Consider the following 25,026-nt stretch of genomic DNA (forward strand, 5'->3'; position numbering starts at 1 on the left):
AAGGAACCTAAGCTTCTCCTGCCTGCCTTCTAAAAAGATCCATACCCAAGTGACCCAGCCAGCAGCACTTGATCATCATGGTGGGGCCAACGTGCTCTCAGGGATGGAGACCACCTACAAAAATGGAAGGAGTGTGTGGAGAAGGAGCTGGTCTGACAGGAGAAACGTGGACAGCTGAGAACAAGGGGGACTGGAGGATGCTCAGAAGTTTGCGGCATGTGTAAAACCCAGCTGTGGAAACACAGCAGGAGGGATTACAGGATGATTGTCCTGTGGGATGCCAGTGGTCTCAGAGGTAAATGGTGGCTCATGTGGTTGTTGCATCTCATCATGGTGCACAGATTCTTCATGACTGCGACTCCATCAGTGCTCCCCTGTGCTCCAGGGATCCCCGCCAGGCATGGGAGTGGGAGAAAAACTGTGGGGGATGAAGCTTGATGCTCATCTCCAGCAGGGTCATGGAGGCAAATGGTTCCTCCTCACCAGGTGGATCTGAACCCCACCTCCCAGATGGCTCCCTTGGCAGTTGGTGTTTGTATTGCAGGAATGGACAGCAGGGTAGAGTCTCTTCTCCAGTCCTCCTCGAGATGGCAGGGCCCCTCCTTGCCCGTGTCAAGCCATGACGGTCGGCATGTCGCTGAGCTCTGGTCAAGAGAACACACAGTGAGCTCCCCAGACAGCTGCAGCTGTTTTGCCAGATGTTGTGAGCAAGCAGAACCTGGCTGAAAGTGTGTGCAGTCCATGATGGGTCAGCCTTGTCTGGCTAATAGCATCATGGGTGCAGAAAGCTGGTGCACAGGAGGGTCCCCAGCCCATCCCACCCTGCCTTGCAGGCCCAAGAGTTCTTAGCACCTCTGGGCTCTCTTTTCACAGCATCACAGAGTGTTGGAGAGGATGTCTGGAGGTCTCTGCCCCAATCTCTGCTTGAAGCAGGGCTTTGAACATCTCTGAGGCTGGATATTCCCCACCTGTTCTACCATCTGACCACCCCCAGAGGGTTGATTTTTTTTTTTCTTCTCTTTATATCCAGTTAAAATTTCCAAGGTTACAGCTCCTGCCCTTGTCACTGCACATCCAGGAAACATCTGGGTCCATCCTCTCTACAGCCTCCCATCAGATGGTTGCAGAGTGATAAGATGACCACTGACCTTCTCTCCCACCATGCAAACCCAGATCTCAAATACCCCATTCTCTCTCTTAGTGGCCTCACTGAGTTTGCTCCCATTTGTTGCAGTCTGTGTGACTGGGGAGTCTGAACTGGACCCAGTGCCTGGCTGTGACCTCACCAGTGCTGAACACAAGGCAGAAATCACTGCCACTGCCTGAGGCTGAGGAAAGGTAGGATGCTGCCATCCTTCACCACAGCATGGGCATCCATCACCCATCCATCAGGACTGCAGTAGCCTCACAGAGCTGGCCCTGGGCAGGGTGTGACTCCCAGCTCTCCTTGCTCTGCTCACCTGTCCTGAACTTGTTGTAGGTGCCACTTTCCAGAATCTGGCCATTGTCATGGGCACAGCAGGAGAAACTCTGCTCTCGCCACCTGCAGGAGACAAAGCATCTGGGTCAGGCCACCACTTGCTGTGGATCCCCTTGCAGCTCCCAGGGCAGGAACTGCTTTGGTGGTTTGGGATTTGCTCAGGGCCTTACACTGAGAAAGGGACATCAGTCATGCAGTGGAGCCCAAGCATCCACACTTCATGTGTGCAACAGCATTTTGAAGGCAACTTTGTGACTAAGGCCTGGTTTTCATGACGTATTTAAGAGCTCAGAAGCATTTGCAGCTGCTGGGTCCTAAGCAGCCAGGGAAATGTAAAGGTGTGTTTTTGGGGTGTTCCTAAACCTGACAAGCATGACCATTCAGGGTTGTTGGGCACTGCTGATGACCCAAAGGTCTGGGAATGCCCTTGCTGCAATGCCAGCCCAGAAGAGGTTGGTATTTGGCTGGATCAGAGCATCTGCAGGGCCCTGGGAAATGCACACACAACATGGAGACATGCATGAAGAAGACAGGCATGGGGAGGTTTGACAATGGTGGTGATGTATTGCAGGGGGGATGGCAAAGCACCCTGAAACCTGCAGCCCTGAAAGCATGGGGAAAGCTTCTAAAGCAGGAGCAGGGCAGAATGAGATGGGAGGGAAGAAATTACTTTACCTTGGGAAGGGAAAAGCCTGGATGCCCAGCAAACATGGCTGTGCAGCTGCTAGCTCAGCACCTTGCCATACTGCTACTAATTAATGTCTCCAGCACCTCAGAGCAGAATTAGAGCTGTCACTCCTTTCTGTGACAAAGTCATGGCTACAAGCAATCCAGACTGCTCACCCAGAAGCTTCCCAATCTTTCCCCTTGCTGTCACCTGCAGCACAGTTGTGCTGTCAGCTGGCTGGTCTGCTCCTTCCACACATCACAGAATCACAGAATTATCAGGGTTGGAAGGGACCTCAAGGATCATCTAGTTCCAACCCCACCCCCACCATGGGCAGGGGCACCTCACACTAGATCAGGTTGCTCAGAGCCACATCCAGCCTGGCCTTAAAAGCATCTAGGGATGAGGCTTCCACCTCCCTGGGCAACCTGTTCCAGTGTCTCACCGCCCTCATGCTGAAAAATTTCTTCCTGATATCTAATCTAAATCTCCCTTCCTCTAATTTGAATCCATAGCCCCTAGTCCTATCACTACCTGACACCATAAGAAGTCCATCCTCAGATTTCTTGTAAGCCCTCTTCAGATACTGGAAGGCCACAAGAAGGTCTCCTCGGAGCCTTTTCCAAACTGAACAGCCCTGGCCTCATAGGAGAGGAGCTCCAGCTTTCTGCTCATCCTCATGACCCTTCTCTGGACACCTTCCAGCACATCCAGAACTGGATGCAGTACTCCAGGTGGGGTCTCAGCAGAACGGAGCAGAGGAGGAGAATCACCTCCCTTGCCCTGCTGGCCACACTTCTCTTGAGGCAGCCCAGGATGTGATTTGCTTTCTGGGCTGCAAGTGCACACTGCTGGCTCATGTTGAGCTTCTCATCCCCCAGCACCCCCAGGTCCTTTTCTTCAGGGCTGCTCTCAAGCCAGTCCCTGCCCAGCCTGTATCAGTGCCTGGGATTGCCTTGACCCAGATGCAGGACCCTGCACTTGTCTTACTGAACCTCATGAGGTTGGCTTGGGCTTACCTCTCCAGCCTGTCAAGGTCCCGCTGGATGGCATCTCTTACTTCAGCTGGGAAGCTGAGGGGCTGAGCCCAGCACCTCCTGCTTTCCTTGGACACCACTTGGGATCAGAGCATCCAGCAGCCTAACCCAACCTGCTGGAGTGAATCTGTCCCACCAGCCCCAGATTGCCCAGTTACTAAACAGAGACAATGTCTCTGACAGTGTGGGAGGAAACAAAATGTGGTGTGTTTTTCATAGGATGATAGAATATTTGGGGTTGGAAGGGACCTTTAAAAGCCATCTAGTCCAACCCCTCTGCAGTGAGCAGGAACATCTTCAACTAAATCAGGTTGCTCAGAGCCTCCTCCAAACTGACCTGGAATGTTTTCAGAGATGGGGATTTACCACATGTCTGGGCAACCTGGGACAGTGTTTCACCATCCTCAGGGTTAAAAAAAAAAAACCAACATTGTCATTCTATCCAGTCCATAATTCCTCTCTTTTAGTTTAAAGCCATCACCCCTTGGTATGTCACAACAGGCCCTGCTAAGAAGTCTGTTCTCATCTTTCTTATAAGCTCCCTTTAAGTACTGGAAGCCTCTGTAAGGTCTCCCTGAAAGTTTCTCTTCTCCAGGCTGAACAACCCTAACTCTCTCAGCCTTTCTTTATACCAGAGCTGTTCCAGCCTTCTGATCATTTTTGTGTCCTCCTCTGGACCCATGCCAACAGGTCCATGTCCTTGTTATGCTGAGGACTCTAGAGCTGGACATGGCACTGCAGGTGGGGTCTCACCAGACCAGAGGGGCAGAATCACCTCCCTTGCCCTGCTGCTCTGTGACACATTCAGACATTTCCATCTGGGAGGATGGATTTCCTCAGGGGCTCTGGCACATGCAGACAGAGAGACATGAGGGGCTCAGATATTCATAGAATCCTAGAATCAGTCAGGGTGGGAAGGGACCACAAGGATCAGCCAGTTCCAACCCCCCTGCCATGGCCAGGGACACCTCACACTACATCAGGCTGGCCACAGCCTCATCCAGCCTGGCTGCAAACACCTCCAGGGATGGAGCCTCAACCACCTCCCTGGACAACCCATTCCAGGCTCTCACCACTCTCATGAGGAAGAACTTCTTCCTCACTTCCAGCCTGAATCTCCCCACTTCCAGCTTCATTCCATTCCCCCTAGTCCTGTCACTACCTGATAGACTAAAAAGTCCTTCCCCAAATACTGTGAGCTTTCCTCCTAACTTAGTCCAATGCAACAGTCTCTAAACAGGCAGAGTAGAAAAAAATCAGTCCCTTTCTCAGCCCATCATAGGAGTTTGTGTTGAAAATGCAAATCCACCAAGTGCCTACTGAATCCTGAGGGCACACAATGCCTGAGCTGCCAAAATGGAAAGGGAACAAGCAAGCAAGCAATCGGGAGAAGCAGAGAGGGTTTTGGAGACTTTCAGGGCTTCCTTCTAGTTCCTGAAGGGAAAGGAAATGTCCTTAAGAGCAGTTTTAACCCTGCAGGTCACCTGAAAGCATCCCTCTTTCCCTCCACCTGGCATAAAAGGTGAGGTTAGGATGGCCATTAGCAATTTGGTAGTTACCAGTGCAGAGCAAAGATGAGCGAGATGAGGAGCAGAGAGGTCAGATCTGTCAGGATCCACATGATGTTGTACTGCTGCGGCGTCTGCAACAGAAGAACAGAGGCTGTGCCCACCACCAAGGACCTCAAATACGTTTAAAAAGTGTTGCTCAAGCTCCTTCTTGCTGCTTGAAAGCGGCCATTCAGCTGCCTGATTTGCACAGGCAGGAACATCCCTCAGATGGTTGAAGCTTTTGGTGACGTTTCAAAGTGGCCACTTGTCCTAGTTTTGAGCCACCAGCTGCCCAGGGCAAAAGGACACAAAAGTTTTACCCCTTCCCAAGGAGTCAAATTAAAAAACGCTCCACACTGGATTGGAAGTTTCAATGGAAATTCTATTTACAAATCTATACCAAAGGTACTCAGGTCAAAGGAAAACATTCGCAAACTAGGCTCAGTTCTTCACCTGGCCCTACCAGGACAAAACTTTCCAGAGCCTTCCAGAAACCTCCACCCCACTCAGTCTCAGCAGAGCAAGGAGCAGGGCCAGGAGGAAGCCCAGGAGCAGGCCAGCAGGGCCAGCAGCAGGGCCAGGAGGAAGCCCAGGAGCAGGCCCAGCAGCAGGGCCAGGAGGAAGCCCAGGAGCAGGCCCAGGAGCAGGGCCAGGAGGAAGCCCAGGAGCAGGCCCAGCAGGGCCAGGAGGAAGCCCAGGAGGCCAGCAGCAGGGCCAGCAGCAGGCCAGCAGCAGGGTCAGCAGCAGGGCCAGGAGGAAGCCCAGGAGCAGGCCAGGAGCAGGGCCAGGAGCCAGGGCAGCCCAGCAGGGCCAGGAGGAAGCCCAGGAGCAGGCCCAGCAGGGCCAGCAGCAGGGCCAGGAGGAAGCCCAGGAGCAGGCCCAAGGAAGCCAGGCAGGCCAGCAGAAGGGCCAGGAGCAGGGCCAGGAGGAAGCCCAGGAGCAGGGCCAGCAGAAGGGCCAGGAGGAAGCCCAGGAGCAGGGCCAGGAGGAAGCCCAGGAGCAGGGCCAGGAGGAAGCCCAGGAGCAGGGCCCAGCAGCAGCAGGGCCAGGAGGAAGCCCAGGAGGCAGGCGCCAGAGGAAGCCCAGGGCCAGCAGCAGGGCCAGGAGGAAGCCCAGGAGCAGGCCAGCAGGGCCAGCAGGGCCAGGAGGCCCAGAGGCCCAGGAGCAGGGCCAGCAGCAGGGCCAGGAGGAAGCCCAGGAGCAGGCCCAGCAGCAGGGCCAGCAGCAGGGCCAGCAGCAGGGCCAGGAGGAAGCCCAGGAGCAGGGCCAGGAGCAGGGCCAGCAGCAGGGCCAGGAGCAGGGCCAGGAGGCAGGCCCAGCAGCAGGGCCAGGAGGAAGCCCAGGAGCAGGGCCAGCAGCAGGGCCAGCAGCAGGGCCAGGAGGAAGCCCAGGAGCAGGGCCAGGAGCAGGGCCAGCAGAAGGGCCAGGAGCAGGGCCAGGAGGAAGCCCAGGAGCAGGGCCAGGAGGAAGCCCAGGAGCAGGCCCAGGAGGAAGCCCAGGAGTAGAGCCAGGAGCAGGGCCAGGAGCAGGCCCAAGCTGCCTCCCCCCTCCCCCCCACAACTAGACCCAGGCCCACCACAGGCTTCAACAGCCCCAGTGGCATAGTTGGAAATTGACTGCCAGCCAAGGCCAGGAGACAAACATCTCCCCCACAAACCATTAGATAACAGCAGACACATCCTGGCTGAGGAGGAGAGGGAGAGAGCTTTGGCTGTGCACTCCCTTAAACAGAGAGACACAGGAAAGCAGAACAGAATAACAGCTTACAATACCCTGGGACAAGCTGCTCGTCCCCCTGGGACTCTGGAGGACTTTTCTTTGTGGTTATGCCAATTAACTCTCAATTTCCTTTAACACCACTCACCAGTGGGTGTTGGTGCCGGATCATCATCCCTCCCTCCATGCCATCATCACGGAAAGGAGCCTGATGTGTGGCCAAGAAGGTTGTGGCACATCACAGAGAGCAGAGCAGGGAGCCCTTGTTTGTACAGGCAGGCCCTGCAGCTCTGCTTCCCTCCAGCGTGAGAAGTTTGGCTGTGGGAGTCCAACCACCGGTTACAGGCTTAACTATAGAATCATAGAATGCTTTGGGTTGGAAGGTACCTCAAAAGGTCATCCAGTCCAACCCCCCTGCAGGGAGCAGGAACATCCTCCACTAGATCAGGTTGCCCAGAGCCCTGTGGAGCCTGACTTTGAATATCTCAAGGGATGGAGGCTTAACTACCTCCCTGGGCAACCTGCTGGCATCTCCTCCTGTCTAGCAAAATTGTCCTTTAAGGAACAGCACAGAAGGTCTGAAGTGGTTCCTGCTCTAAGTCTAAGAGCATCTGAAGGCTCATGCTTAGACTGGGCTTCCACCTACTCTTAGAATGGTCTGAACCATTGCAGTTGTCTGGATGGGAGCACCATAAAATCTACATGAAGTGTGTGAAGCCAGTTCCTCAAAGTGGTAACCTTTAGGCTGCAAAGGCTCTGGTGGGACTACAGGTGCTCCTTAACCTTCCGGGCTGTCCAAAGCAGAATAGGGAACAGAAAAATTGTGTGATAAAAATTCATTCCAGCAAGAAAAGGATCGTTTTATGGTTGCTTCCCTGGGGCTTGTGGAACAAGACCAAGTTTGAGAAAGTCAGTAGGAAGCCCTGGGAAATGAGGAACTTCTGACATCAGTAAGGTGCTTTAAAAGATTAGAAATGGAAATCCATTTCCGTTCAATGGAAATGCAGCCTCCTGTGTCCCCAAAGACCCTTCCTTTCTCTCCACACAAGACTCAATAAGACTTCTTTTCCATCACCTCAAGGTCTAAACTAGAAATCCTAACTAGCAGGATGCTTCTATCTGAGCCAAGAGAAAAGAGCAGAAGGTTAAGGAGATACCTGGGGTGGCTCAGAAGTTCCAGGTAAAGCAGGTCTCAACTCTGGTCCTTTTCATACCAAAGTTCCTTTGTCCATGAGTGAACTGGCCCATGGTCTCCAAAGGTAACCATGAACATCCCAACCCTTCTTCCTTCTCCTGGGTGGGAGAAGATTTTCACTTACCATGAGGAAGAGTGGTTGGCTGAGATTCTTCAGTGTGTGGACAGCATCAGTGGTCACAGAATGTACTCCAGAGCACCATGCCAGGGAGAATAGCCATGGCTCATTGACCACATAGAGGTTGGTGGTAATGTTTGCCTCAGCATATTTCCTTGAAAAGACCAAAAAGCAACAGCTTTTGTTAACCAAATACCTCCTTTGAGGTCAATCAAGGAGGGACTGCAATTTGCTGTAGGAAAGGCTTGCTTAGAACCTAGACAAGGAATAGAAAGGAAAGCCAACCAGCCAATAATTAATCATTCACAACAATAGCTGATCTACCAAAAGAAAATGCAGTTTTAAAGTCATAGAGTCATAGAGTAGTCTGGGTTGGAAGGAATCTCCAAAGGTCATCCAGTCCAAACCCCTCTGCAGTCAGCAGGGATATCCTCAGCTAGATCAGGTTGCCCAGAGCCCTGTTGAGCCTTACTGAGTATCTCCAGGGATGGGGCCTCAACCGTCTCCCTGGGCAACCTCTTCCAGTATTCCACTACCTTCATGGTAAAGAACATCCAATCCAAATCTGCTTTTCTCTAGTTTGAAGCCATTGCCCCTTGTCCTATCACTCCAGGCCTTTGGAAACAGTCTCTCTCCAGCCTTCTTGTAGCCCCCTTCAGGTACTGCAAGGTCTTTATTAGGTCTCCCCAGAGCCTTCTCTTCTCCAGGATGAACAACCCCAGCCCTCTCAGCCTATTCTCGTAGCAGAGGTGTTCCAGCCCCCTGATCATTTTCTTGGCCCTCCTCTGGACCCACTCCATCAGGTCCATGTCCTTGCTGTGCTGAGGACTGCATGCAGTGCTCTAGGCTCAGTCTCAGCAGAGCAAAGTGCCAGAATCACCTCTCCAGACCTGCTGGCCAAGTCTAAAAGGTCAAATTTCTGCTTGTCCTTCTACCACATGATTCAATGTAGTGATCATAGAATGGCTTATGTTGGAAGGGACCTCAGAGCTCGTCTGCTCCAACCTCCCTGCCATGGGCAGGGATGCCTCTCAACTAGACTCAGCTGCTCAAGGCCTCATCCAGCCTGGCCCTGAACACCCCCAGGAAGGAGGCAGCCACAGCCTCCCTGGGCAGCCTATTCCAGAGTTTCACCACCCTCATACTGAAGAATTTCCTAAGATCCAGTCTAAACCTGCCCTCCCTCAGCTTGAAACCATTCCCCCTTCTCCTTTCACTAGACACCAATATGAAAAGTCCCTCTTCAGCCTTCCTGTAGGCTTCCATCAGGCACTGGCAGGCTGATATTAGGAGTCTTCTCTTCTCCAGGCTGAACAAGCCAGCCTATCCTCATAGCTGAGGTGCTCCAGCCCTTGGACCATCTTTGTGGCCCTCCTCTGGACTCACTCTAACAGCTCTGTGTCCTTCTTTTATCATGGGGACACCAGAAGTGGACAAAGTATTCAAGGTAGGGCCTCAGCAGAGCAGATCAAAGGGGCAGAATCCCCTCTCTTGCCCTGCTGGCCACACTCCTCTTGCTGCAGCCCAGCACACAGCTGCACAAGGGCACTGCTGGCTCATGGTGAGCTTCTCATCAATTACCACCCCCAAGCCTCTTTCTTCAGAGCTACTCTCAACCCACTCTTCACCCAGCCTCTATTTGTGCCTGGATGATGTGTTTGTAATCTCCCAACAGTGTGTTCAAAACCACCTCCAGGCTGGCTGCTCATGTTTGTTATGGTTGCTGCCATCAACTCATCAGTTTTCAAGTTCCTGCAAGACATTGAATCTCAGCCTGAAGATCATAGTCTGTGTAATGGTAAAGGAATGTCTCCTCAATATCAGCATCTTTAAGCCCACCTAGGATCTATCCAGGGTTTATCCAAATGGGTCTGCCTAGGATTTTACATCCTGTGAAAATTATCATTGAGAAAACAATTCAGTCATCTGAGGATTAGATGTCTTCTTTTCTTCTCTTTTAAAAATTAGATTTCAACAATTTCATGCAATTGAAAGAGCAAACAATCCTATTAAAAAAAAAAATAAAGGAGAACTGGAAAATGAAGTCTCCAAAACCCCAGCTACAAGAGAGTGATGGTCTCTCACCACAGCATTATGCACTCACACTGTCATTTGTGGAAGAATCACAGGAGGTTGAATAGTTCTTCATCCTCCATGATTCCATGCTGGTGGGACTGAGGGTGGCAGGAATAAACAGACAACAAATGAGGAGGCAGCTGTGCTGTTCTACCCAGATGATCTTCAGACCCTGGACAAGCAAGGATAGACTTGTAGGAGGGATGTAATTACACATAACACCTCCTGACCACACACGAGGTCAACAGTAGAAGTAAATTAGAGTCCTTCACTCTCAGAATTCAACAAGGGTGGCCACTGGATCTAAAGGAGCTCTTCCCAAAGTGCTACAGATCCTGGAGATGGTCACTGGAGGGAGACATTGCCACACACATGAGGCAAATGTAGTCCAGCTGCAGTCCACCAGCTGTAGTTGGGGTTAAAACTGCAACCTACCGGATATCTTCACTGGACATTTCAGTGTAGGCCAGGTTGAGCTTGACAATGTTGTCCATCAATAAGTCTTCAACTGGGGCCTTACTGCCCATTGTCTGCTGAAAGCCAGGAGCCACAGATTGAACAAAGGACCTCATGTCATTCTCCAGCCATAGGACCTGCAGGCAACAAGAGGACCCAGTGAATTCACAGCAGACCTACTAATGTGCACTGCCCTTCACACAAACCTAGTGAAGATAACATCTTGAGGAGTTTAACCCAGCCTGTCAAGTGGGAAGTTTCATTCAATGATCAAAGAACATTTGGAAGCAGGGTTAGAACTTGCAAGTCAAGAAATAAGTATTCTTTGTTCCTTGCTTATCAGCTTGAAATCACTGGGTAGGTTTCACACAGCCCAACAAAAGATGTGGTGTCTGGAATGAATGGAAAGGCAGCTTTGGTTCATGGGAAAGGCAACAGAAAATATTCTGTTGTTGCCTTCTCCCAGCACAGGAGACAAGATCTTGGGAGGGAGTTCTGTGGAAGGAGTTCTTTGAAAGAAATTCTTTACTATGGAGGCGGTGGGACACTGAAACAGGTTGTTGAGGGAGGTGGTGGAGGTCCCATCCCTGGAGACATTCAAGGGCAGGCTTGATGGGGCTCTGAGCAACCTGATCTAGTTGGGGGTCATCCTCCTTGCTTCAGAGGGGTTGGACTAGATGACATTTGGAGGTCCCTTCCGACCCAATGCATTCTATGATTCTATTATCTTCAGCATAACTCCCTGATACATAACCTGATCCACGTGAGTTTAGTGTTCATCCATTGCCAGGGAAAGGAGGAAGGCGATGAAGGCTCCCAATTCCAGGCAGGAATTTCTATATATAAAATAAGGATGGGTGGCAGGGAGGAGGCTGACAACTATTCCAATGATGAAAAGATGTCATATGGGGGCTAAGGCATTAGCTGAAATTTAAATTGGTTTATTTCACAGAGTCACAGAATGAAAGGGGTTGGAAAGGACCTCTGGAGATCATCTAGGCCAACATCTCTGCTTAAAGCAGGTTCACCCACTCACCCACCATGGGTTGCAAGCATTGCATCCAGGTGTGTTTTGAAAGTCTCAAGAGAAGGAGACTTCATAACCTCTCCAGGCAGCCTGTTTCAGTGCTCAGTCACCCTCACAGGAAAGAATTTTTTCCTCATGTTCAGATGGAACCTCCTGTGTTCCAATTTGTGCCCATTGCCCCTTGTCTTGTCATTGGGCACCACTGAAAAGAGTCTGGCCCCATCCTCTTGTCTCCCACCCTTCAGATATTGATCAGCATTGATAAGACCTCCAAGATTTCCCTATTTTGCTGTAGGTTTACACCACTTTGTACCTGCTGAGGAACCAATGGTGGGATTACTCTCCAGATGACACCTCTTAAAACAAATGCCACAGGCCAGACTTTACGCAGGTAAAATCACACAGGGTATGACCCCTCAATCCCCAAGAAGAAGAGATGTGGAGGCACGAGGCCACCTTACCAGATGAGGTCTAATCCCTGACTCGTTGAGGATGACCTCCAGGGTTCTGTTGATCCAGGAGTTCCTGTAAGGATGTTTCTCTGGAGGGCGGTAGAGGTCAAAGATCACAAGTTTGTTCTGACTCTCTGCCAGGCGCAAGAACGCGCTGAGCGTGCAAATGGACTGATTCATTGCCTGCTCCTGCTCTGCCCTTGAGAGTGAGCCCATGTAGGAAAATGGCTTGTCCTGGGAACATAAACAGATGGACAAAAGGAAATCAATCAGGCAGTCGCCTCTGGGGGTCAGCTGCATGCAGAAAGCTCGTATCTCTAGGAGTGAACAAATTGACATCATCCCTCAGCAAGTGAGGATCACAGAATCACCAGGATTGGAAACACCTCCAAGATCATCAAGTCCAAGCATTATCTAACTCTATGCTTGGCTATTCTACCTGAGAAAGAGAAGAAATTAAACCCAGAATCACCATGGTTGGAAAAGACCACTAAGGTCATCAAGCCTAAACATTATCTAACTCTTTGCTTAGCTTTTCTACCTGAGAAACAGAAGAAATTAGTCCAGAATCACCATGGTTGGAAAAGACCTCTAAGGTCATCAAGTCCAAGCATTATCTAACCCTTTGCTTAGTCTTTCTTCCTGAGAAACAGAAGAAATTAAATCAAAATCACAGAATCACCATGGTTGGAAAAGACCTCTAAGGTCATCAAGTCCAAGCAATACCTAACTCTTTGCTTAGCTTTTCTTCCTGAGAAACAGAAGAAATTAAACCCAGGTTCACAGAATCACCGTGGTTGGAAAACATCTCTAAGGTCATCAAGTCCAAGCATTATCTGACTCTTTGCTTAGCTCTTCTATCTGAGAAACAGAAGAATTTAACCCAGAATCACAGAATGCCAAGTTGGAAGGGACCCCAATGATCATCTGGACCCTTTCTAGTTAATACTAGATTTGAAATTAGATGCTCAGCACCCTGACAAGTTGAGTCTTAAAACTGTCCAACACAGGAGAATCCATGCAGGTTGTGATGACACTGCTGCTGGGAGCTAAAATGCATAGTTCTCAGCTAGTTCTGCTGTGCTTCTCTGTCCCACCATGTTAGCTCTTGTCTTCTTCCCCCAGCCCATGTGTTCAGCTGCTGCCATGATAAAAGAGCCACAAGGATGCCCACTAGACAATTTTTATAGGTCTCCTAAGCCTAAAGAACCCCGAGAAGACCCCATCTGAAGGATGTCTACTGACTTCTTTGAGGTTTGACTCAACCAGTAGCTCCTCTTCTAACACTGTTGCTATTAAGTAGTAGCCAGCTGATCTCTCTTCTACATCCAGTTGATGAGAGGCCTTTATGGTGCCTACCTTAAGGAACCACGTCCCAGCATTCAACTCCTGCAGAGTATCCCAGGAGAATAAAGCAGCATTTTGAGTAGAGTCATTGGGGTAGACCTCTTTGATGTTAGTTGTCCTCCTCAGGGTGCTGTCATGCATGAGGAAAGGAACACCATCATAGCTGTTGGAGGGCAAGAGCACAGGTCACCTGGGATGCAGACTCATGCCAGGTCAGGAGAATGTGTGAACCACTGTGACTGCAACCATAGAATCATCAAATTGGTTGGAAAAGACTGCTAAGGAAAAGACCTCTAAGATCATCAAGCCCATTTGTTCACCTAACACCACCATAGACATCAAACCACATCTTGAAGTGCCACATCTGCCCCTTTTCAGAACACTTTCAGGGATGGTGGCTCCACCACCTCCCTGGGCAAGTTCTTCCAATGCCTGACCATTCTTTCTGAAGCGTGCAGAGGTTATTTCCAGCTTAAATACTGCTGGGGGACCTTGGTGAAGTCATGCCTATCTGTGCCTCAGTTTCCTCAGGGGCAAAGTGGGATGGTGGCGTTTATGCCTGCCACCCCTCCAAAACATGAATTGTAATCTCACAGAATCACAGAACAGATGTGGTAGGAAGAAACTTCAAAGATCATCTAGTCCAAACCTTGACCCAGCACTGAAAGGTCAACACTAAACCATGTCCCTAAGCACCAGGTCCACATGGCTTTTGAACACCCCCAGGGATATTACCCTGGGTAGATCATTCCAATGTTTGGGAACCCTCTCAGTGAAGAAATATTTCCTGAACCTCTCCTGGTGCATCTTGTAACCATTGAGTGCTGTCACATCTCAGCTGCTACTCATGGTTGAAACCTCCTTTTGCTGACCCCAAAGTGTTTCTATAGCTTTCAGAGGACTGGAGTATAAATGGATAATGATGGAAAGGCAAAATTTTCTCTCACAGGAAGATCTCCACCAGTAGAACATCCAAGTGTTATCTTTTTCTCATTCAGTGCCTGGAAGCTGCTCACCTCCACAGCATGTTAGCAGCTCATAGCAATGGGCAACTCAAAACAAAGGCATTTAAAGATTTAATAATTAGGACTATGCTGTCCCAAGTCTGAACACATCTTTCTGTTGGTTTGTAGACCTGATACAATCCTCACTGTGGCCTCCCACTCAGACTAGTGTAGGGACTCGGCTTTATATTCTGCAAAGTAGTTTAAAATGTGCTGTATTGATTATTAAATCAATAGCCAGAGCTTGCTGAGTTCCCTGACAGCAAGCATGCCCTGCAGCCCCTATCATCATGTGTCAAGTGAGGGACCTTGTTCCAGCCATCAGTAAAAGCCTAGCTGCCTGGAGCTGCACATCTTATAGAATCACAGAGTTGTCATGGTTGGAAGGAACCTCACAGATCATCTAGTTCCAACCCCCCTGCCATGGGCAGGGACATCCCACACTACATCTGGTTGCTCACAGCCACATCCAGCCTGGCCTTAAAAACATCCAGGGATGAGGCTTCCACCTCCCTGGGCAACCTGTTCCAGTGTCTCGCCACCCTCATGGTGAAGAACTTCTTCCTAACATTCAATCTGAATCTACTGACTTCTAGTTTTGCTCCATTGCCCCTAGACATATCACTACCTGAGATCCTAAAAAGTCTCTCTCCAGCTTTCTTGTAGCCCCCTTCAGATACTAGAAGGCCACAGTAAGGTCTTCTCAGAGCCTTCTCTTCTCCAGACTGAACAGCCCCAACTCTCTCAGTCTGTCTCCATAGCAGAGGTGCTCCAGCCCTCTGATCATCCTGGTGGCCCTTCTCTGGACATGTTCCAGCACCTCCAGATCTTTCCTGTATTAGGGGCTCCAGAACTGGATGCAGTACTCCAGGTGGGGTCTCAGCAGAGCTGAGCAGAGGGGGAGAATCACCTCCCTTGCCCTGCTGGCCACACTTCTCTTGATGCAGCCCAGGATACAATTGGCTTTCTGGGCTGCGAGTGTACACTGGCAGCTCTAGGAAGCAGCAGCACAAGTTCTGTGAGATGTGAGGTTTTCCCTTTACCTGATGGTGACATCTGTTTCAAGACCATCTCCACCATGTTCAATGGTCTTCTGAAATGACATCTCAGTGTTTTCTGGTGCCAGCTAAAAAAAATAAATAAGGAAACAAACAAAGTTCATGAGCAGGTAATATTCAAATAACCTCTGGAGGACTCTCTAAGTTCTTTCTAACACCTCTGTTTTTTTTCAAGGGAACAGCATTATCTTATTAAAGTCTGCTGTTGTTTCCTTCCACTTCAGCCACCAAACCCATCTTGCCCCTTAGGAAGTGTATCATAGAACAGCTCAGGTCAGAAGGGACCTCCAAAGGTCATTTAGTCCAAAGCCCTCTGCAGTCAGCAGGGACATAGAATTATAGAATCATAGAATCAGTCAGGGTTGGAAGGGACCACAAGGATCATCCAGTTCCAACCCCCCTGCCATGGCCAGGGACACCTCACACTACAGCAGGCTGCCCACAGCCTCATCCAGCCTGGCTGCAAACACCTCCAGGGATGGAGCCTCAACCACCTCCCTGCACAACCCATTCCAGGCTCTCACGGGGAAGAACTTCTTCCTCACCTCCAGCCTGAATCTCCCCACTTCCAGCTTTATTCCATTCCCCCCCAGTCCTATCACTACCTGAGATCCTAAAAAGTCCCTCCCCAGCTTTCTTGTAGGCCTCCTTCAGATATTGAAAGACATCCTCAACTAGATCAAGTTGCCCCATGCCTTGTTGAACCTCATCTTGAACATCTCCAGGGATGGGGCCCCAACCACCTCCCTGGGCATCCTATTCCAGTGTTCCACCACCCTCATAATAAAGAACCTGTTCCTAACATTCAACCTAAATATACTCTTCTCTAGTTTGAAGCCATTGTCCACTGTCCTACCACTGCAGGCCTTTGCAAACAGTCTCTCTCCAGCCTTCTTGCAGCCCCCTTCAGGTACTGGAAGGCTGTTATTAGGTCTCCCCAGAGCCTCCTCTTCTCCAGCCAGAACACCCCCAGCTTCTTCAGCCTGTCCTTGTAGCAGAGGTGTTCCAACCCCCTGAGCATTCTCATGGCCCTCCTCTGGACCTGCTCCATCAGGTCCATGCCTTTTCTATATTGAGGGCTCCAGATCTGGATGCAGTACTCCAGGTAAGGTCTCACCACAGCAAAGTGTCAGAATCACCTCTCTCCATCTGCTGGCCACACTGCTTTTGATGCAGCCCAGGATGTGATTTGTCTTCTGTGCTGCAAGCTCACACTGCCTGCTCCTGTCCAGCTTCTCATCCATCAGCACCCCCAAGTCCTTTTCCTCAGGGCTGCTCTCTATCCCTTCCTCCCCCAGTCTGTATGGATAGCAAGGATTGTTCTGGCCCAGGTGCAGAACCCTTGCACTTGCTCATGAGGTTCACCTAGGCTCAGCTCTCCAGCTTGTCCATGTCCCTCTGGATGCCATCCTGTCCCTCTGGTGTATCAAGAGCAGCACTCAGCTAGGTGTCACCTGCAAACTTGTTGATGGTGCCTCAATCCCACTTTCTATTACATTGATAAAAATATTAAGCAGCACAGGTCCCAGGACAGACCTTTTTACCAAGCCCCTCTGATGCCTTTGGCATGCATTTCCAAATGGAAATATCTCCCCTCTCACCTTCCACAGATTTCATGGGAAAAAAAAAAAAAAAACACAACAGTGGAATGGATTAGGCACTGGAATGGACTGTCCAGGGACGTGGTGGAGTCACCTGGGGGTGTTTTAGGAGAGGCTGGATGTGGCACTTAGTGACATGTTCTGGTCAGTGTGGTGGTGTTAGGTCACAGGCTGAGCTTGATGATCTCAGAGGTCTATTCCAGCTTCAATAATTCTGTGATTCTGTGAAGATGATGATGAAGGTAGCAAGGATGAAGAAATGATGTAAAATAACTTCTCCAGACCTACCATTGGTGCTCCACGGTGTCCAATGAGGGCTGGCTTTGGCCCAAGTGTCCCCATCTCTCTGATGCAAGGAGAGTACATCCCCAGAGGTATCAAGAAAAGAAAGAGAAGGATAGCCAGGTATGGACCAACAATTATCACCTGAACAACTGAAAGAATTTGAAGGAGGAAGGCTCGAGTTAATCCATGTGGCAACATGTGTTTACTAAGAAGCTGCTGGGCTTTGTCCCATCCCTTTTTCCATCCCTTCTTGCCCAGGTTTTCAATTTCTCTCCAAACAATGTAGCCCAGGAAACCAGGTTGGTCAAAGCAAGGATGTGGGCTAAGCTAAGACTGAAGGTTTTGGGCTTTAATTAATAGAATCATAGAATCCTAGAATCAGTCAGGGTTGGAAGGGACCACGAGGATCATCCAGTTCCAACCCCCCTGCCATGGCCAGGGACACCTCACACTACATCAGGCTGGCCAGAGCCTCATCCAGCCTGGCTGCAAACACCTCCAGGGATGGAGCCTCAACCACCTCCCTGCACAACCCATTCCAGGCTCTCACCACTCTCATGGGGAAGAACTTCTTCCTCACATCCACTCTGAATCTCCCCACTTCCAGCTTTATTCCATTCCCCCCAGTCCTGTCACTACCTGATAGCCTAAAAAGTCCCTCCCCAGCTTTCTTGGAGCCCCCTTCAGATACTGGAAGGCCACAAGAAGGTCACCTCAGAGCCTTCTCTTCTCCAGACTGAACAGCCCCAACTCTCTCAGTCTCTCCTCATAGGAGAGGTGCTCCAGCCCTCTGCTCGTCCTCATGGCCCTTCTCTGGACACCTTCCAGCATGTCCAGATCCCTCTTGGAATAGAGGCTCCAGAACTGGATGCAGTACTCCAGGTGGGGTCTCAGCAGAGCTGAGCAGAGGGGGAGAATCACCTCCCTTGCCCTGCTGGCCACACTTCTCCTGATGCAGCCCAGGCTCTGCTTGGCTTTCTGGGCTGCAAGTGCACATTGACAGCTCCTGGTGAGGTTCTCATCCCCCAGCACCCCCAAGTCCCTCTCCTCAGGGCTGCTCTCCAGCCAGTCCCTGTCCAGCCTGGATTTGTGCTTGGGATTGCCTTGACCCAGCTGCAGGACCCTGCCCTTGGTCTTGTTGAACCTCCTGAAGGTGGCTTGTGCCCACTTCTCCAGCCTGTCCAGGTCCCTCTGGATGGATCCCTTCCCTCCAGCCTGTCTGCTGCACCACACAGCTTGGTGTCATCAGCAAACTTGCTGAGGCTGCACTCAGTGCCACTGTCCATGGCACCCACAAAGATGTTGAACAAGCCTGGTCCCAGGACTGAGCCCTGAGGGACTCCACTTGTCCCTGGCCTCCACTGGGACATGGAGTCATTGACAGCCACTCTTTGGGTGCAGCCATCAAGCCAATTCTTTATCCATACATCTCACATACATCTCACTATGTCTTCCAGCAAGACATGGCCTTCAGTTCTTTTTCTTTAGAGATGGTGCAGTGAAATATCCCTCATCTGTAGGCAAACAATCCTCAGCAGAGTGATGCTTTTCCCAAGAAAGGTTGGGCCAGGAGATCCTTGAAGTCTCTTCCAAATTGGTATTCTATGATGCCAATTTTTTTCTTACTCAGAGAAGAAAAAGCAACACTTTGAAGTCTCATTCACAGTGAAGAAGAGGAGGAACCTTTCTTCCTGTTGAGTACCTCCCTGGTTAATTCAGATTGCAGTCAACTACCTCCAGAATCCTACAGCCTCTAACTGCATGAGTATTACATCTCAGAAACTTGCCCACTGTCTCTTGATACATTGCTCAAGAGCCCCAGGGAGGTTTCAACTCAGGGAATAAAACAGTTCCTCTGAGAACTGAGCAGCTGTGCACCAACCTGTCTATCTTGGATGGCTACCACCACTGCTCTGCACATTGTGCCAATGGCTTTGAAGGAACTTAGTATTAAACCAAGTTGATACTTTGAGCTGGATGTCCATTAGTGGCCATCAGTGGATTACAGTCCACCATTAATGGTGGAGTGTAACTTCTAGGGTCTCAGCATACTCATCCCCAACCTCCTCAGTTGTAGTTCAACAAGAACAATCCTGGGCAAGGAAGAAAAATGCTTTCACCAGCCCATTTAAACTCTTGTCACAAATCATCATCTGTAGATGGATGTCATGCAGATAATTTGGGTTAAATGGAGAGCCTAGGTCAGATTAAAGAAGCCAGTCCCTGAGCCAGGCTCTTCTGCACTTGTTCCTGGAATCTGACTTTGTCCTTACACTGCTTGGTCACACTTCCTGGAGGTGCACAGGAACTTCCCATGACATGACACTAGGAACTGAGCAAAAAGCTCTTCCCACTGTCTCACCTGGCTTCTTCTGAGATGCACTAACTTAGAGTGGACTGGAGAAAAAGCTCCTGCCCACCTTTTTCCCCACACTGATATACATCTTTTTTCACATAAAGAGCAGGAAGCAAAGCTACTGTACCTTTCTTGTCTGCTCTGATAGCATGAAGAGCCACGGGCCAGGAGAGGAGGACCATGAGGGTTATTGCCCCTATGTGGAGATAGGGAGCTGTGATCTGACAAAGAGAGAAGGATTTTAGTCAAAGGCCAAACACCAACATAGCTACAGTATTCCACCTGGGTGGACACCAGATGAAAATTCCAGCACTTCAACCTCTCTCCTGACTTCTGTGGGATCCACCGGTCTTCTGGAGTTGAAAGACAAGATCTGTGCCCTCAACCAGGCCAGCTCCTCAGGCTGAGGAGTGTTCCTCACTGCACTACACAACTCTCCTTTCTCCTAAGTCAGCTGAAGGGGACACAGCTGTCCTCATTCATGAGCACCTTCATCTGTGAGTGTGTTCAAGGGAGTTTCCAGTTTAATTCAGTCTAATCCAATCCAATCCCATCCAGGTGACAACCATCTCCATGCTACACTGCAGCTAAATCATTCAACTGATATCATTTCTGTGCTTCTCATGAATGCATGAGCAGAGCTGGAAGCCAGGCAGGCAGAGTTTGGCACTTGTGCAGACACTCAGTGGATGTTGGTGTCACACACTTCCCATAAAACTGTCAAAGGCAAACCTGTCAAAGAAACCAGACCATCATTTTCTCATGCTCAGCAGAGCCCCATGTTTTCTGTTTGAGCTAGAACTGAGAGTTATTAAAGTATAAGCTGGGAAAAGAAGCTATCCAGATGTATTCTTTTCCTATTGCTTAGCCCATGCCTGATTCTCTAAGCTGGAAGGGTTGAAGAAAGCAGCAGTCAGTGAGAGATGCTTTTGCATCTGATACTGTCTGCCCCAGACAGCTTATTCCAGCACTTGCTGACCAGTTGCATAAACAGAGGTGCCACCTGAGATCTCCATGGTATTTGAGATAGCTTTGCAGGACTATAATGGGCACGACACAGAATCTACAAGAGATTCATGTGCTTTGGAAACAGCAGTGGGAGGCCATGTGAAGCATCCCCAAGGTCATGCCCTCCCAAAATAAAGAGCACCTGTGGAGAACCCAAAGGCTCTTGTGTCTCCTTCTGTTCATCCATCTCCTCTGGAGTCTGTATGAGGGAGGAGAAGCTGATGGCTTCTCGTTACCTTTGCCAGTGCACCAAACTCTATAAAGTAGGAATATGCAGTTAACCACACCCTTCAAACACTGTGACTGAGGATTCCAGTCCATATGCATCCTTCTCCTTCTCATCCATCACATCAGAGAGGTGATGGGACCAAAGAACTTCTGCAAGGCAGCTGTGTAGTCAAAGGCTACATACTGGACTCAGCAGTGCTAGATTAATGGTTGGACTCAGTGACCTCAAAGGTCTTTTTCAACCTAAATGATTCTGTGATTCTAAACCTCCTCCTTTCCAATGTGTGGGGGGACCCAGCTGCTCAGACACTAAAGAGCACTGGGTAGATCTTGCCTCCATTTTCAGATCTGGTGAGAGTCAAGGAAGCCAGCACACCAGGCACTCTGATCTCTTGCTTCCAGCATGTTGTCCCACCTGACACCAGTCTTCCCCACCTACTCTCTAAAAGCTCCGTAATGTCCTTCCTTCAGAAGATGAAGTTCTTCTGAGTCACAGCAGACTGAAATTGAGCTAATGATAAACAGGAGTAGGAGAAGGAGGTGATTAGGGAGAGTTCTTGCTCTAGAAGCCCTAACAGCCAAAGGAGTCTGATTTACCTGCCCTGGGCACCTTCAAATCAGCAGCACAACTACAACATTTTTGCCAAAAAGAACAATTTACAAGGGATGTGGCTTCCCCAAAGTGAGGTCTGCTACATCAGATAGCTTGAGGTGGGCTACATCAGACAGCTTGAAACTCAACTTCAAGTCTTGGCTTCCTTTTGCTCTCAGGAAAATTAAGCCATAATAAAAGTTTGTTCAAACCCATGTGTCCTGCCAGAAAAATCCAGGTGAAAACCACTCACTGTATGGAATATTTCCTACCATTTGCCACAAAATATTTCTATAACCAAGTTGTTCTTTCTAATAGACCTCCCATCCCATCTTACCTGGAATGACAGGCGGACAGTTTTCCATTGATCTCCCCAAAGTACTGATAAAATGAAGAGGGCTGTGACAGAGAAGCCAAGAACAAGAAAAGTCCCAATCTGGGGAGGCAAAGAGGACAAAAATCAGTTTCAGCACTTCTGCACAAGGTGTTTGCCACCTATCTGACTTAGGCTTATTTAAGCAGCTTGGACTGAATACATTTAGGATGCAGGAGCTTGACTATGTCAGTACAGAGACAGAAAGATCCAATGGGACTAAAACCAGACCAGCAGTGCTATTGACTGCACCAGTACAGGATGGGAGGTGATCTGCTGGACAGCAGCCCTGTGGAGAAGGACCTGGGAGTCCTGGTGGATAACAAGTTGTCCATGTGCCCTTGTGGCCAAGAAGGCCAATGGAATCCTGGGGTACATTAAGAGGAGTGTATCCAGCAGATCCAGGGAGATTCCCCTCCCCATCTACTCTGCCCTGGTGAGGTCACACCTGGAATATTGCATCCAGTTCTGGGCTCCCCAGTTCAAGAGGGACTCAAGAGTGTCCAATGGAGGGCTACCAGGATGATTAAGGGACTGAAGCACTGTCCTGTGAGGCTGAGACCTAGGGCTGTTTAGTCTGGAGAAGAGAAGACTGAGAGGGGATTTAATAAATATTTTTAAATATCTGAGGGCTGGGGGTCAAGAGGGAGGGGACAGGCTCTGCTCAGTTGCACCCTGTGATAGGACAAGGGGCAATGGATATAAACTACAGCACAGGAGGTTGCACCTCAACATGAGGAGGGACAACTTCACTGTGAGGGTCACAGAGCACTGGTTGTGGAGTCTCCTTCTCTGGGGACTCTCAAGACCCATCTGGATATGTTCCTGTGTGACCTGTGCTAGGTTCTATGGTCCTGCTCTGGCAAGGGGGTTGAACTCAATGATTTTCAGAGGTCCTTTTCAACCCCTAACATCCTGTGATCCTGTGACTGGCTTTTCTATATGGCAAGAGTGATCTTAAAAGTCGGGTACCCAACTAAGTTAGCCTTCAGGTTTCCCATAATCACTGGAGAAAGAGAGGGATATCCAGAGGTAATCCATTCCTGCTTGCCTTATGATGAAGAAATCTCTCTCTCATCTCTCTCCATGTAGATAGAGCCTGGATGACCATCTTACATTAAATCCCTAACCTGACTTCAGAAGTGATTAATTACACCCAAAAGAGACAACACCACAGCTTCTTTATGCTATGAGCTGTTTGCAAGAGGCTTCAGTCTATTCTTCAGCTTCTGGCTCAGTTTGGTACCAGCACAGTACTGATGGGAGGTTCTTCTTGATACATCATCTATCTGCTGAGAACTAATGGCAAGCAGAAGTTGGAAAAGACTTTTAAAGGTCACCTAGTCCAACCCCACCTGCAGTCAGCAGGAGCATCTTCAACTAGATCAGGTTGCTCAGAGCTCCATCCAACCTGATCTGGAATGTTTCCAGGTATGGGACTTCTACCATTTCTCTGGGCAACCTGGGACAGTGTTTCACCACCTTCATTGTAAAAAATGTTTTCCTTCTATCCAGGCTAAATCTCCTGTCTTTCAGTTTAAAACCATCACCACCTGGTCTGTCACAACAGGCTCTGCTGAAATGTCTGCTCCTAACCTTCTTACAGGCCCCCTTTAAGTGCTGAAAGGTTTCAATAAGGAATCATAGAATTGTTAGGGTTGGAAGGGACCTCAAGGATCATATAGTTCCAATCCCCTCTTCCATGGGCAGGGACACTTCCCCCTAAATCAGGTTGCCCAGAGCCACCACCAGCCTTAAAAACCTCCAGGGATGAGGCTTCTACCACCTCCCTGGGCAAACTCTTCCAGTGTCTCACCACCCTCATAGTGAAAAACTTCTTCCTGACATCCAATCCGAATCTACCCATCTCTATTTTTTTCCCCATTCCCCCTAGTCCTACCATTACCTGAAGAAACACAGGAGCAAGTGGCTGCATGTTCTGCTCTTCCCTTCCACTGCAAGCCTTGCAATCCCCTAAACTGCATGGCTGGAGGCTCATTTTTTACATGCCTTGGGAATTTCTTAAGGAAGGTGATTCTCCTATGAGGACAGACTGAAAGAGTTGGGGCTGTTCAGTTTGGAGAAAAGAAGGCTCTGAGGTGACCTTCTTGTGGCCTTCCAGTATCTGAAGGGGGCTACAAGAAAGCTGGGGAGGGACTTTTTAGGATCTCAGGTAGTGACAGGACTGGTGGGAATGGAATAAAGCTGGAAGTGGGGAGATTCAGACTGGAGGTGAGGAAGAAGTTCTTCCCCATGAGAGTGGTGAGAGCCTGGAATGGGTTGTGCAGGGAGGTGGTTGAGGCTCCATCCCTGGAGGTGTTTGCAGCCAGGCTGGATGAGGCTGTGGGCAGCCTGCTGTAGTGTGAGGTGTCCCTGGCCATGGCAGGGGGCTTGGAACTGGCTGATCCTTGTGGTCCCTTCCAACCCTGACTGATTCTAGGATTCTATGATTCTAATACATCCTCTCTAAGGATTTGTTTCTGCCAAGTGGTATTTCTCAAACACCAAAAGAGGCATAAGGCACCAGGATGGCTTGGAAACAGGATCACAGGATGTTAGGGTTTGGAAGGGACCTCTGGAGATCAAGGTTGCCTTGCCAGAACTAGCAGCCACTGGTTTCACTGCTGCTGGACTCTGCTGCAGAACATTATGCTCTGCTCCTCATGAAAACTTGGCTTTTCTCCTCATGTTACCACCTGTAGACATGTCAAATATAGACATCTTCACCTGAATGAGTCACTGCAGACTCCTTTTAGCATCAGTGGGGGGAAAGGTACTTTAAGTGTGATTCATCCCATCTTAATTTAGGTGTCTATGACCAGCTGGATGAATTGTATCTTCAGAGGATTCACTTCCCTCCACTGACTGCAAAGGGAGTTTAGGTGATCAACTTGGGTGGAGATATTCTTCTGGGTATCTGAAATCTCCTTAGAGAAAACTTACATATCTTATGGGAATAAGATAACATTTCCATATGGGAATAACATTATAAGATATCTTATGGGAGAGAAAGAAGAGAGGGAAGAGAGTCTCTCTCTGCAGTCTTTTCCATAATCTAAGATGTTTTTTTTTTTCATTCAGAGAAACACCACAGACTCAGTTGCTCTAAAGCATGGATTAGAGTTACCAGCAAGCCCTGATTCTTCTCACCTTGTGGCTCCAGTGTAGGTATAGCTGCTGGCCTTCTGCAAGCAAGCACAGGGCTAGGACCTGGGAAATCAAGAAGAGATTGTTTGCACCCTGGTAGAAGATGATCAAGTGTGTTCAGTGAGGTGTTTGTAGAATTATTTTTGCATTGGCAGACCATTTTTCATTAGATCTTCCTGCACAATGTCAAGGCTGTTAGCAGAGCAGGTGTATGGAGAGAAGTGAGGTTTTGCCACAGTAGAAATGCTTCTGA

At 49.4% G+C, this 25,026-nt stretch overlaps 1 protein-coding gene across 1 annotated transcript in view; it reads right to left on the reverse strand.

Annotated features, from left to right (window-relative positions):
• Nucleotides 1-612: 612 nt before the first annotated feature.
• The window catches only part of GDPD4 (glycerophosphodiester phosphodiesterase domain containing 4), a 38,335-nt gene continuing 13,921 nt past the window's right edge, over nt 613-25,026 (reverse strand). Inside the window, exons 4-15 of the mRNA XM_054388235.1 lie at nt 24,777-24,836; nt 21,591-21,689; nt 19,553-19,646; nt 17,073-17,218; nt 15,169-15,251; nt 13,134-13,284; nt 11,784-12,008; nt 10,275-10,432; nt 7,770-7,917; nt 4,744-4,826; nt 1,461-1,543; nt 613-644 (exon numbers count right to left, since the gene is read on the reverse strand). Coding sequence (XP_054244210.1) covers nt 613-644; nt 1,461-1,543; nt 4,744-4,826; nt 7,770-7,917; nt 10,275-10,432; nt 11,784-12,008; nt 13,134-13,284; nt 15,169-15,251; nt 17,073-17,218; nt 19,553-19,646; nt 21,591-21,689; nt 24,777-24,836 — 1,362 coding nt within the window. The remainder of the gene's footprint in view (nt 645-1,460; nt 1,544-4,743; nt 4,827-7,769; nt 7,918-10,274; nt 10,433-11,783; nt 12,009-13,133; nt 13,285-15,168; nt 15,252-17,072; nt 17,219-19,552; nt 19,647-21,590; nt 21,690-24,776; nt 24,837-25,026) is intronic.

This window comes from Indicator indicator, chromosome 1 (assembly GCF_027791375.1).
Source record: "Indicator indicator isolate 239-I01 chromosome 1, UM_Iind_1.1, whole genome shotgun sequence".
In the NCBI taxonomy this organism is placed as follows: Eukaryota; Metazoa; Chordata; class Aves; order Piciformes; family Indicatoridae; genus Indicator; species Indicator indicator.